We start from the raw sequence: 13,781 nt of genomic DNA, 5'->3' as shown, positions 1-13,781 counted from the left end.
AAGGTCAAATAGTACAGAAGCACTTCATCTTCAACACTCTCTTTATATATAACTTAATTGGTCAATGATAAAATACTACCTTAAAATTTTTGTAAAAAATATTTTTTAGAATAGTGTAAATATTTTAAATGTAGACACCCAATTCCCCAATAAGAAACAGTTACCTCAAAATTATCATCACCAATTTTAAGAATATTTATTTGGAAAAATGAAACATTGAGAAGTGTCCAGCCTTTTTAGTGTGGCATGCAAACTCCATGATATCTGATTTCATAGTTCCATAAACTTCTGACAAAATTTATAAATATTCTTATGAAGAAAAGGGGAAGATATAAAAACACCATTTAACATTTATTGAGCATTTACTGTTAAATACATTATTTTTAAGCACTGTATAAGTATTAACTAATTTAATTCTTACTAAGGCCTTTGAGGCAGATGCTATTTGAATCTCCATTTTGCATCTGAGGAAACTGAAGCATAGAGAAGCTAAGTAACTTGTTCAAGGTCATACATTATATGGACACTCCTCCACATACCACTCTGCACAACCTCTAATCCAACCCTAGATCCCATAAGTATCCACTTTCCCAAGAATTTCCATTGTGCACTTTGGTACACACCTTCTTGTTTCAGTTGAAACATAGCTTCTTTTTAAAGGATATTGCTTTTCCTTCAGCCCTCTTATGGGGAGGCACAAATAACTAAAAATAACTCAACATCTGAAGGTAGAATAGGTGACTTTCTAGCTCTCCAATGACACTAACAAACTGTTTCCTCCTTTCTTCTTTAAAAAAACCCACATCCTCAGACTTTTCCACTATTATAATGTTTGTTATTTACCTTAAAATGTTTAAGCAAAACCAGTATATTTTTATGAATGGGTTAGTTCAAACTTGAACTCTAGAGTCAAGGGGTGATTGCATAAAATACCAGTGAAAAATGCACAGTTACAAGATGGTTTGCTGGATATTCTAATCATAAAGGGCCAATCGTCTTGAGGCAGAAACTATCAAGCTTTAGATTTTGATTGTTTTTCTAATTAGCATAATCAATGTCTCAAATGGTTCCTTATTGGAAAAACTAATGGCCAGTTGCACAGCCTGATGAATGTTAAAAATGGATTTTCTTTGTTGAAATTTAAGATATTTAAGTGGACTTTCCTAAAATATTTTAATCACTCTCTACCCTTGCATGAACAGAGAATAAGAATCTAGGGAGGTCTATACCCTATACCCTTACAGATGGTATTGAGGTTTGATCTCTGATTAGTCTTGGCTCCAGCTGTTAAACAGGAATATTTCTGATGGTCCAATACCAGAAGGCACGTAAATTTTGTCTCTGGAATGTGACTGTGTAAGTCTGAGTGAACCTTTCATATAAAGTGTAGTCAAAGCACCTAAAAGGACACAGAACTGGGGCTTTATTGAGCTTAGCGAACAAGTAGTATCAATCGTTTTTTGTCTGCTTTGCTAAAAAATGTTTAGTTGTGCTAGACTATAGTCTGAGACTTTGCTTTTATTAACACTCACCACTTACTGTCTATCAAAGAGAACTTAAAAACTACCTTTAAAACTAAGGTAGTTTTACAAACAGTTTACAAACACTCATTACTCTTTCTTGTTGCTGTTGTCTAATGACCTTCTAGTCACTATCTCATATTCACTGATGAAAATTTAAGTTTACATTTTTTGTGTACTTATGGTGTATTCGGGCTTTATTATTTCATTTAAACCACTAGACTCCTCCTTCCAGTTCTTTTGCTCTAATATTCTAACTCCAACATTCTCTGACTCCAAAAATTTTCTGACCTCATCGGAACTCCCAATCCCTTTTTCGAAGCAAGGGGAAGCATCAGCTATCATGCACATAGGGTGAACCTTTGGTTTAACTCTCATAATTTGGGAATAAACTAAACCAATAGACAATTAAATAAACAGTTATTTATCATAGCTTTGTTGTTGCTCTTCACTCATGGCATTACATTTTCTTAAAATTTTAATCTAATATTTTGTACAGGTAATATATTCATGTTCAGAAATCAAAAAAATAAAATACACATTTGGAAATCTTGCTCTTATTGGTCATTTGTGTATTCTATCACTGTTTATGCGAATACAAACATACATAAGTATATATTCTATTTTAAAAAGTTGAAGTATAGTTCATTTACAACACTATATTAGTTTCAGGTGTACAACACAGATATTCAATATTTTTATAGATTATACTCCATTTAACATTATTAAAAAATAATGGCTATATTTCCCTGTGCTGTACAGTATATCCTTGCTGCTTGTCTATTTTATACATAGTAGTTTGTGTCTTTTAACCCAGCAGTCCCCAACCTTTTTGGCACCAGGGACTGGTTTCGTGGAAGACAATTTTTCCACAGATGGGGTTGGGGGGTATGGTTCAGGCAGTAATGCGAGTGATGGGGAGCAATGGGGAGTGGCAGATGAAGCTTCACTCGCTTGCCCACTGCTCACCTCCTCCTGTGCGGCCCTGTTCCTAACAGGCTACAGACCAGTAGTGGTCCACGATCCAGGGGTTGGGGACCCCTGTTTTAACCCATACCCCTATTTGTTCCACCCTTTCACCCTCCACACTGGTAACCACTAGTTTGTTCTTTGTATCTGTAAAGTTATTTCTGTTTTTAAATATACATTCATTTGTTTTCTTTTTTTGACTTTGCATAAGTGATAACGGAGCTTGTCTTTCTCTGACTTATTGCAATAAGGATAATACTCTATAGGTCCATCCACATTGTTGCAAATGGCAGAATTTCATTCTTTTTTGCGGCTAATATTCCATTGTATATATTTTCCCTAATTCAGTTAGAATTCTTATTACTATTGCTTTGAGTTCTTTATCTGGTAAATTATTTCTGTTTCATTATTTGTTTTTTTCTCTTGCTCTTTCAATGGAGACAAATTCTTCTGTCTTCTCATTTTGCTTAACAGTCTCTGTCTCTATGAAATTAGGTGAAACAGCTACCTATTGCTATCTTGAAGGGGTGTCCTTATGTGGGAGCATCCCTATACAGCCTGTGTGTCCAGTGGTTTTGGTGGGAGGGCTGGATTTGACATGAACACAAGTCATGTATTTCCTCAGGGTGTGCTGGCAGCTATCACTTTGGAAGGATGTGGGGCTGAAGAAGGGGGTGGGGGAGGTCCAGAGCCAGGAGTGAGCTGGGGCTTCCTCTCTGCTCAGGGACTGTCACCGCCTTATTGGGGCCAGGGTCGGGTCCCAAGTTGCTGGAGCAGAAGCCCAGAAGGGTTGGTTCTGAGCTAGCTCTGTTCCATTTAAGGTGAGCTTCCCCTCTCCCAGCACCAGCACCCTTGCCCCTGACGTAAGCAGTGCTGAAACAAGAGGGGCCAGTGTGAGCTCTTGGTGTGTGACCAGGTGCAGGCTGCAACAGTTTGGCCACATACAGAGTTTGGGCTGCTTTTGATGTGCTGCCTGTGCAAGTGTCCATAATGGCTGCCCTCACCCAAAGGATACCACTTTGGTTCTGAATTGCCTCTGTGTCTCATGGCTGAGCTGTTTCTTTGGTTGTGGCAGCCCTAGTTCCAGTGTGGAGCTGTGACATGAAGTAAGCAGGGATTGAGCATTCACTTGGCTCAGGCTGCGGTGTGCTCCAGAGCAGTTTCAGGAAACCAGTCAGCCACCTGCGCAGTTTCAATATGCCTCTCTGCCCTCTTTTGGGAGTAAGCAAGTGTGCGTGTACTCCCCCCAAACTCAAGTACAGGCTTCCCACAGCCCTCCTGTTAGTCCCACCAGCCCTCCAACCAGCCTAGGGGCTCATCTTCCCTGTGTTGGAGTCCAGGACTGGGGCGCCCAATATGTGGCTGGAACAGAATCACTCACTCCCCAGGGAGGATTTCTGCCTGTGTAATCTCCCTTTTCCTCTGAGTACCCTTCCTGGAGCACAGGTCCCAACCTGATCGCTTCTCTTTCTTTCCTACCCTATTCCATGTGGATCTTTCTTTCAGCCTTGGCTGCACAGGAGTCTTTCTACCAGTTTCCAGTGAGAACTGTTTCACATGTAGATGTATTTTTGATGTGTTTGTTGGGGGAGGTGAGTTCTGTGTCCTCCTACTCCACCATCTTGATCTCCTCCCTTAATATATATTCTAATTTCCCTCTTGTCTTACACAGAAGGTAGAATATTATGTATACTGATATGAATCTATGCAATTTGGGGGGCTTCATTAAGAAAAAATACTGCAAAACTACTAATATAAAATTAGATGTAGAGGCCATGACAGTGAAACTGAAACCTTATTGGCTTTATGGTAAATCTATCTCTGCTGGAGTTTGTTCCATATAAGTCCATAAAGAATTTCCCAGTTTTTTAATAGCTGCATTATATTCCATTGAGTGAATGTGTACGTCATTTGTTTTTACTAAAACTCCTCACTTTCTGTACGTAGGCCCTTGGGTAGTCAGCACCCCCTCTGGGGCAAATGATACTCATGAGTGGTGAGTACTCTGAGGCATTTAATACAACTGACCACATCCGCTTTCTTAAAACTACCTTTTCTTTTGCCTCTTATAACAAATTTCTTTGTTTGCTTTTGTTTCCCATCCTACTTTCTTGATAACTACTTTTCAAAATCCATTTTTAGTTTTCATTTCTCTACTTATAATAAATGCTAGTGTGCACTAAGGTTCTATTTTAGGCCCTATCTTCAGTCTGCATCTATATCCAATATTTACCTTACCTTTCCACGTGGCTTCCTTTACCAACTATATATCTATTCATCAGTGACTCTTAAATGTAATTTCTATTCCATATCTTTTTCTTAAGTTTCAGATACATATTTCTAGTTGTTGATTTGATTTCCCTATTTGCATGAGTCATGGGAAGCTCAAAATCAATGCATTTAAAACTTAATAATCTTTATCTCTAACCTGATTCTTCTTCTTTACTTGCAACCTTGATTAATATCATCATCCACCAAAATAATTGATTCATTAACCAAGTTCTTACTGAGTGCTAAAAATTTGTGAGGCTATGCGCTAGTTCCTAGGGGCACTGTTCTCCTAGTCTTTCTTTCAGCCATCTTGATAAATTAGTAACTGAATCTATTGATTATATCTCTTGAATATATTACCTCCTGTCTCTATATCCAGTGCAGTACTTTAATTTAGCAGCTTAACACTTCTTGCCACAAATACTGAAATAGTCTACTACTAGTCTACCTACTTTAATATGTCTCTACTTCAATTCATCTTCCATGTTGTATGGATAATTACCTTTCCAACAAATCTAATTTTAGCACAGACTCTTAGTTTCCTACCTAATATCCATTTTCCCTTTGTTCCTTGGTGACACACCCTATATTGGTAGGGGTGGCAGTACAGCCACATTAAAAAAAACAACAACTATATTTTCCAGTCTCCCTTGCAGATGGAGTTGCCAATTAGATATAAGCAGATAGATGGGGGCTTCTAGGAAAACAATTTAAAGGGAGCTCAGAGGTATACCCTTCTGTCCTTTCCATTTCTTCCTTCTTCCTGTCTACAACACTGACATTATGTCTGGAGCTTCAGCCGCTACCATATGAACATGAGGGTAAAGCTATGTAAATCACATACTGAGGGCAGCTGAGCTGAGAGACAGAAGGAGTCTGTGTTCCCAGTGACTTTGCATAATCATCAAACCAGCTCCTGACTGCCGAACTGAGGACTTCATATTACACTAGAGAAAAATAAACCCCTATGATGTTTAAGATATTATTATTTTTAGCAGTGTTACTAGCTGCCCTTACTTTCAGTAAGATCTTTTATTGACCCAGTTAACTGGCTTCTTTACAGTTGAAAAACTTTAAGTGGACTGCATATTGGATAAAGACAAAATTCCTAGCATGGGATACAAAGTTCTTAGAGAATTGTTCCAACTCATTTTTCTAGCCTTATATCCATTTTTTTCCCCATCTTATGCTTTGGATACACTTTGTATTTGCAATGTATAATTTATTTGTAAAAGCTGTTCCTTATGTCTGGGATGTTTTTAAATTGTCTCTTTGCTTGGCAAAATGCTTATTCTTTAAGATTCAAAATTTTCCAGGGATGATATCCCTCATATCCCTGTATAAGTTTAGTGTTCTTTCCTCTGTGCTCTCATAGTACTTTACACATTCTGCTACCATAGCAATTATATTTATTGACATTAATTGTTTATATCACTCTCATCTCCAAAATAAACTGTGAGGTCTTTAATGGTAGAGTACAATTAGATTTCTCTGTATCTCAGCATCTCAGCTTAGCCCAGGGCTGTGTACAATGGAGCACAACATATGTTTGCTGAATACATAAAGGTTCTGCTTCTCCTATTTTTTTGAAGCTTTGACATTTTGTTGCTAATTCTGTGTTACTATGTAAGGCATAAAAAAATATAGATGTGATATTGAAGAATCAAACATAATCATTTAAAAATTCTGAATTTGTTTCAGTCTTAGATTGTTGGATTATGTCACTCTGTACTTTTGTTTTATTTTGCCAGTCTCTCAAATATGAATTTGAGCAAAAATGTGGACAAAATGCCAAAATGAATCTGACATTAATTTACTAAACCTAACGACTTCTCTGCCGGTCCAGTGGTTAAGACTTCATGCTTCCACTGCAGGGGGCACGGGCTTGATCCCTGGTCAGGGAATTAAGATTCCACATGCCGTGTGGTGCAGCCAAAAAAAAAAAAAAAAAGGATATGTATATATATATATATATATATATATATATATATATATATATATATGTATATAGATATAAATTTACTAAACCTAAATGCTAAATTTTCTTTTTATGTTAAGCTATTTATTAAATCAGTTTTAAAAAGACAAAACACTGTAAGCCAGTATTAAGTAGAATCAAACTTGTGTGCTTTCCAAATTTACAAATAGAGCCAACAAAATATTAATTCTCCAAATTAAACCTATATCAAATTGCAATTTTTCATTTCATTTTACTTTAGTCCTGTTATTCAAAAGGCATAGTAGCCTTTTTAGTCTGAATTTCCACTTTGTTTCTTAATTTATTTTATTGTCTACTCAAGCTGAATGTAATTATAACTTTCATTTTTTGTTTTTATATTGTTCTAGAAATTAAGGCACCTGTTCTCTTCCGCTGTGAAAGAGGAATATGGGCCCGCTGGAATTTTTCAGTAACTTCTTCAAACTTTTTTTTTCGTTGTTGAAGTATTTGTTCTCTGATTTGGTGTTCTCTTTCTTCTTGTTGTTTTCGTTTCTCTTCAAAAGCTCTGTATTTAAAACACAAGGTAGACAACAGAACTGACAATAAGTTTATAAAATCGCAACACAGAAAATAGTTCCAAAACAATACATTTATTATATAAGAGTGTTTTCATATTTCAAAAGTTTAATTACTTAGAAAAAACAAGTTTTAAATAAAAAAAGGCCCTTTGCTAAGAATTTAAATACCTTTGCAAATAGTAATTTCAGAACCTTATCTAGGTCTTTTGCAACTAAGAGAAGGCCTTTAATGAAGCTCTTTCTAATTTTGGGCAGGCCTGCACACACGTCCCCCTTCCACTTCCCAAGCCCTGCTGTGGAAAAAGTCTTTTCTAAAAAGCTACACTATTTTCTATAATGTGAAGAACTAACTCATTGGTAAAAAAATCAGTCTTGCAAATTATGGAGTAACCAGGAAAATATTGTATATTTCTCTTTTTCTTTTAGCCAAAAGTTCAAAATTGGCAGTCATGTTGAGTCTGAACTGTGCTAAAAATCTGGACAATTTACATAAAAATCTTGATTCTCGACTTCTCTTGAAAATATGAAAGATTTGGCAACCCTGGACTCTTATTCACACATGGTTATAAACACCTGCCCATAATTCTTACCATCTCTATTTTTCTTAACTTTCCTGTTTCATTTATTTCTGATTGTCCCTAGGCATTCGAGTTTATATTCAAAGAATTAATTTCAAAGAATTAATTATGTTCATAAGAATGTGTGTGTTTGAGTGATTCAATAATTATCTTCTGGATAGTGAGAAAAATGAAGAAGCAAGTTTACAACTCACTGGTAGAGAAACCTCCAAGTACCTCTTTGGAATACATGGGGTTGGGAGGTGGTTGGTAAGAACTCTAAATTTTTCAGTGCCATAGGTTACTATTAACCATCCTTCCGAAGACCTCCACTGGCTGGAGCATTATTCTAGTTTAATAACTCAGATTTTAGGAACTATAATTCTGGGCAGTAGGGCCATAGATCTTCTAGTGGTTCAATCTCTGTGGTAGGTATGAGGTAGTGGTGTGGTGCCACAGGTGGGAGAGGATATTTTTACTTCTCAAAACAATATCCTTCAATTACCCCAGAATCCATCAGTGGGTACTTGAACCGGCCCTGCTGTCCCAGGAGTGCACGGAAACCTTTCACTACTAGGAAATCCGCCAGTGGCTTCCAGGACCAGCCAGGTGTCCTGGGAGTGTGTGGATAACGCCTCCCACTAGGAAATTTGCTAGTGGGTGCCAGGACTTTCCATGGTGTCCCAGGAGGGCGCAGATAGTTCCCTGCACTAGGAAATTCACCCAGAGGAGGGGCTGAAACCACAGCTGAGCCCCAGGGGCTATGTGACTAAGAAATAAGAGCTTAAATCTCTCCTCGTGGCTGCACAAACTGTGGACTTACACCTCGGTTGACAGCTTCCTAAATTCAGTGTCTGCGAAACATCTGAAAGGACAAGTGCTCTTGCATCTGGGATGGGTTTGGCTTTACCAGCTGTGGGCTCTGTGGGCATGTACATGTGGGAGTAGGGCCAGACCGAGTTTGAGCTGCCTCCATAGTCCCCACAGTGGGTCCAGGTGCATGATTACTGCAGTACTGGGACCTAACCTCAGTAGACCTGCACTGGTGGCTGGGTGAAAAGAATGTCCGAGAGTTACCAGGGCCAATTACCAGCATACCCACAGTTAAGGTGGGACTGAGAGCAGTGCCAACAACAGATACTTTCTGACCCCACACAGTGGGTGAAAGGGGACACAACAGAGCATATACACAGGTGAACAGCTCTAAAGGAGGAAAACTCAGTGGCTTCTCTCCTAGTGGGAATGCTCCAATTCTTCCTACCTTGCACCATAGATCAGAATCACAGTGAAGAAACAGATCTGGGGGCCTCTACTCCAACAACTAGGGAGCAGACTCCACCCCTGACAGGGCAGTGACAACCACAGAGCAAAGGGGAGCCCCTGCTCAATATCTAGGGCAATATCTGATCACCACGACACAAATCAAAGCCCCTATCAAGGGGATAACAGCACAAGCCTCTGGACCAACCTCTCCCAACAGGGGGCAGACACCAGAAACAAGAGGAACTACAACACTGTAGCCTGCAGAAAGGAGACCACAAACACAGAAAGTTAGACAAAATGAGATGACAGAAAAATAAGTTACAGATGAAGGAGCAAGGTAAAAATAGACAAGACCAAATAAATGAAGAGGAAATAGACAATCTACCTGAAAAAGAATTCAGAGTAATGATAGTAAAGATGATGCAAGATCTAAGAAATAGAATACAAGCATAAATCGAGAAAAGAAAGAAATGTTTAACAAGGACCTAGAAGAACTAAAGAACAAATAAGCAGAGATGAACAATACAATAACTTAAATGAAACATACACTAGAAGGAATCAATAGCAGAATAACTGACACAGAAGAATGGATACATGTGCTGGAATATAGAATGGTGGAAATAACTGCCACAGAACAAAATAAAGAAAAAAGAATGAAAAGAAATGAGGGCAGTCTCAGAACTTCTGGGGCAACATTAAACGTGGCAATATTTGAATTATAGGGGTCCTTGAAGAAGAAGAAAAAGAGAAAGGGTCTGAGAAAATATGTGAAGAGATTATAGTCCAAAACTTTCTTAACATGGGAAAAGGAAGAGTCACCCAGGTCCAGGAAGCCCAGAGAGTCCCATACAGGATAAATCCAAGGACGAACACACCAAGACACATATTAATCAAACTAACAAAAACTAAACACAAAGAAAAAATATTAAAAGCAGCAAGGGAAATGGAACAAATAACACACAGGGTAATCCCCATAAGGTTAACAGCTGATCTTTCAGCAGACACTCTGCAGGCCAGAAGGCAGTGGCAGGATATATTTAAAGTGATGAAAGGGAAAAACCTACAACCAAGATTAGTCTACCCGGCAAGGATCTCATTCAGATTCTACAGAGACATCAAAAGCTTTACAGACAAGCAAACGTTAAGAGAATTCAGCATGACAAAACCAGCTTTACAATAAATGCTAATGGAACTTCTCTAGGCAAGAAACACAAGAGAAGGAAAAGACCTACAAAAACAAACCCAAAACAATTAAGAAAATGGGAATAGGAACATACACATTGATAATTACCTTAAATGTAAATGGATTAAATGCTCCAACCAAAAGACACAGACTGGCTGAATGGATACAAAAACTGGACCCATATATATGCTGTCTACAAGAGACCCACTTCAGACCTAGGGACACATACAGACTGAAACTGAGGGGTTGGAAAAAGATATTCTATGCAAATGGAAATCAAAAGAAAGCTGGAGTAGCAATACTCACATCAGATAAAATAGACCTTAAAATAAAGACTGTTGCAAGAGACTAGGAAGGACACTACATAATGATCAAGGGATCAATCCAAGAAGAAAACATAACAATTGTAAATATATATGCGCTCAACATAGGTGCTCCACAATATATAAGGCAAATGTAACAGCCATAAAAGGGGAAATTGACAGTAACATAATAATAGTGGGGGACTTTAACACCCCATTTACAGCAATGGACAGATCATTCAGACAGAAAATTAATAAGGAAACACAAGCCTTAAATGACACATTAGACCAGGTAGACTTAATTGATATTTATAGGACATTCCATCCAAAAACAACAGAATACACTTTCTTCTCAAATGTACATAGAAATTCTTCAGGATGGATCATATGGTCAGTCAAAAATAAAACCTCGGTAAATTTAAGAAAACTGAAATCATATCAAGCGTCTTTTCCAACCACAACGCTATAGACTAGAAATCAATTATAGAAAATACACCATAAAAAATACAAACACTTGGAGGCTAAACAATATGTTACTAAATAAACAATGGCTCACTGAAGAAATCAAAGAGAAAATTTTAAAAAGTACCTGGAGACAAATGACAATGAAAATATGACAATCCAAAACCTACGGGACTCAGCAAAAGTAATTCTAAGAGGGAAATTTATACCAATACAATCCCAGCTCAAGAAACAAGAAAAATCTCAAATAAACAACTTAACCTTATACCTAAATCAATTAGGGAAAGAACAAACAGAACCCAAAGTTAGCAGAACAAAAGAAATCATAAAGATCAGACTAGAAATAAATGAAATAGAGGTAAAGAAAATAGAAAAGATCAATAAAACTAAAGCTGGTTCTTTGAAAAGATAAACAAAATTGATAAACCTTTAGCCAGACTCATCAAGAAAAAAAGGGAGTGGAATCAAATCAAGAAAACTAGAAATGAAAAAGGAGAAGTTACAACTGACACCACAGAAATACAAAGGATCATAAGAGACTACTACAAGCAACTACATGGCGAAACATGGTCAACCTGGAACAAATGGACAACTTCTTAGAAAGGTACAACCTTCCAAGATTGAACCAGGAAGAAACAGAAAATATGAACAGACAAATCACAAGTAATGAAATTGAAACTATGATAAAAAATCTTCCAACAATCAAAAGTCCAGGACCAGATAGCTTCACAGGCGAATTCGATCAAATGTTTAGAGAAGAGCTAACACCTATTCTTCTAAAACTCTTCCAAAAATTTGCAGAGGAAGAAAAACTCCCAAACTCATTCTATGAGGTCCCCATCACCCTGATATCAAAACCAGACAGATTGGAAGAATCAATATTGTGAAAATGACTATACTACCCAAAGCAATCTACAGATTCAATGCAATCCCTGTCTAATTACCAATGGCATTTTTCACAGAATTAGAACAAAAAAATTTATAATTTGTATGAAAACACAGAATACCCCTAATAGCCAAAGTAATCTTGAGAAAGAAAAACAGAGCTGGAGGAATCTGGCTCCCTGACTTCACACTATACTACAAAGCTACAGCCACCAAAACAGTATGATACTGGTTCAAAAACAGAAATATAGATCAGTGGAACAGGATAGAAACCCTAGAGGTAAACCGACACACTTATGGTCACCTAATCTATGACAAAGGAGGGAAGAATATACAATGGAGAAAAGACAGTCTCTTCAATAAGTGGTGCTGGGAAAACTGGACAACTACATGTAAAAGAATGAAATTAGAACACTCCCTAACACCATACACAAAAATAAACTCCAAATGGATTAAAGACCTAAATGTAAGGCCAGATACCATAAAACTCTTAGAGGAAAACATAGGCAGAACACTTTCTGACATAAATCACAGCAAGATATTTTGACCCACTTCTTATAGAGTAATGAAAATAAAAACAAAAATAAACAAATGGAACCTAATTAAACTTAAAAGCTTTTGCATGACAAAGGAAACCACAAACAAGATGAGAAGACAACCCTCAGAATGGGAGAAAATATTTGCAAATGAAGCAACTGACAAGGGATTAATCTCCAAAATATACTAACAGCTCATGCAGCTCAATTAAAAAAAAAAACAATCAAAAAATAGGTGGAAGATCTAACTAGACATTTCTCCAAAGAAGACATACAGATGGTTAATAAACACATGAAAAGATGCTCAACATCACTAATTATTAGAGAAACGCAGGTCAAAACTACAATGAGGTATCACCTCACACTGGTCAGAATGGTCATCATCAAAAAGCCTACAAATAACAAATGCTGTAGAGGGTGTGGAGAAAAGGGAACACTCCTACATTGTTGGTGGGAATGTAAATTGGTACAGCTATTATGAACAGTATGGCAGTTCCTTAAAAAACTAAAAATAGAGCTACCATATGATCCTGCAATCCCATTCTGGGGCATATGTCCAGAGAAAACATAATTTGAAAAGTTATATGCACCCCAATGTTCATTGCAGCACTATTTACAATAGCCAAGACATGGAAGTAAGCTAAATGTTCATCAACAGAGGAATGGATAAAGAAGATGTGGTGCAAATATACAATGGAATATTACTCAGCCATGAAAAGAATGAAATAATGCCATTTGCAGCAGCATGGACGGACCTAGAGATTATCATACTAAGTGAAGTAAGCCAGACAGATAAAGACAAATATCATATATATCACTTATATGTGGAATCTTCAAAAATGGTACAAATGAACTTATTTACAAAACAGAAACAGACTCACAGACTTAGTAAACAAACTTATGTTTACTAAAGGGGAAAGGTGCAGGGGAGGGATAAATTAGGAGTTTGGGTTTAACACAAACACTACTATATATAAGACAGATAATCAACAAGGACCTACTGCATAACACAGGGAACTCTATTCAACATTCTGTAACATCTGCTATGGGAAAAGAATCTGAAAAAGAATGGATATATGTTTATAATGGATTCACTTTGCTGTAGACCTGAATCTATCACATCATTGTAGATAAACTATACTCTAATATAAAAGATTAAAAAAATTTCTATATTAAACATATATTACTTGCATGATTTAAAAAAATCTTAAAGGTAGTTACAGAAAAAAGACACATTACATATAGGGGAGCAACAATATGAATGACAGCTAATTCTCAGTGAGAAACATGAAGGTCAGAAGGCAAGAGAGTGGCAT

At 37.1% G+C, this 13,781-nt stretch overlaps 1 protein-coding gene across 1 annotated transcript in view; it reads right to left on the bottom strand.

The window, feature by feature from the left end:
• Positions 1 to 13,781, bottom strand: part of CEP126 (centrosomal protein 126) — a gene marked incomplete at both ends in the record, with an annotated part of 113,187 nt that overhangs the window by 69,292 nt on the left and 30,114 nt on the right. The window contains one exon of the mRNA XM_079928307.1: positions 7,119 to 7,264. Coding sequence (XP_079784433.1) covers positions 7,119 to 7,264 — 146 coding nt within the window. The remainder of the gene's footprint in view (positions 1 to 7,118; positions 7,265 to 13,781) is intronic.

This window comes from Stenella coeruleoalba (assembly GCF_951394435.1).
Source record: "Stenella coeruleoalba genome assembly, chromosome: 8".
NCBI lineage: Eukaryota > Metazoa > Chordata > Mammalia > Artiodactyla > Delphinidae > Stenella > Stenella coeruleoalba.
This window is presented reverse-complemented; position numbering and strand designations above follow the sequence as displayed.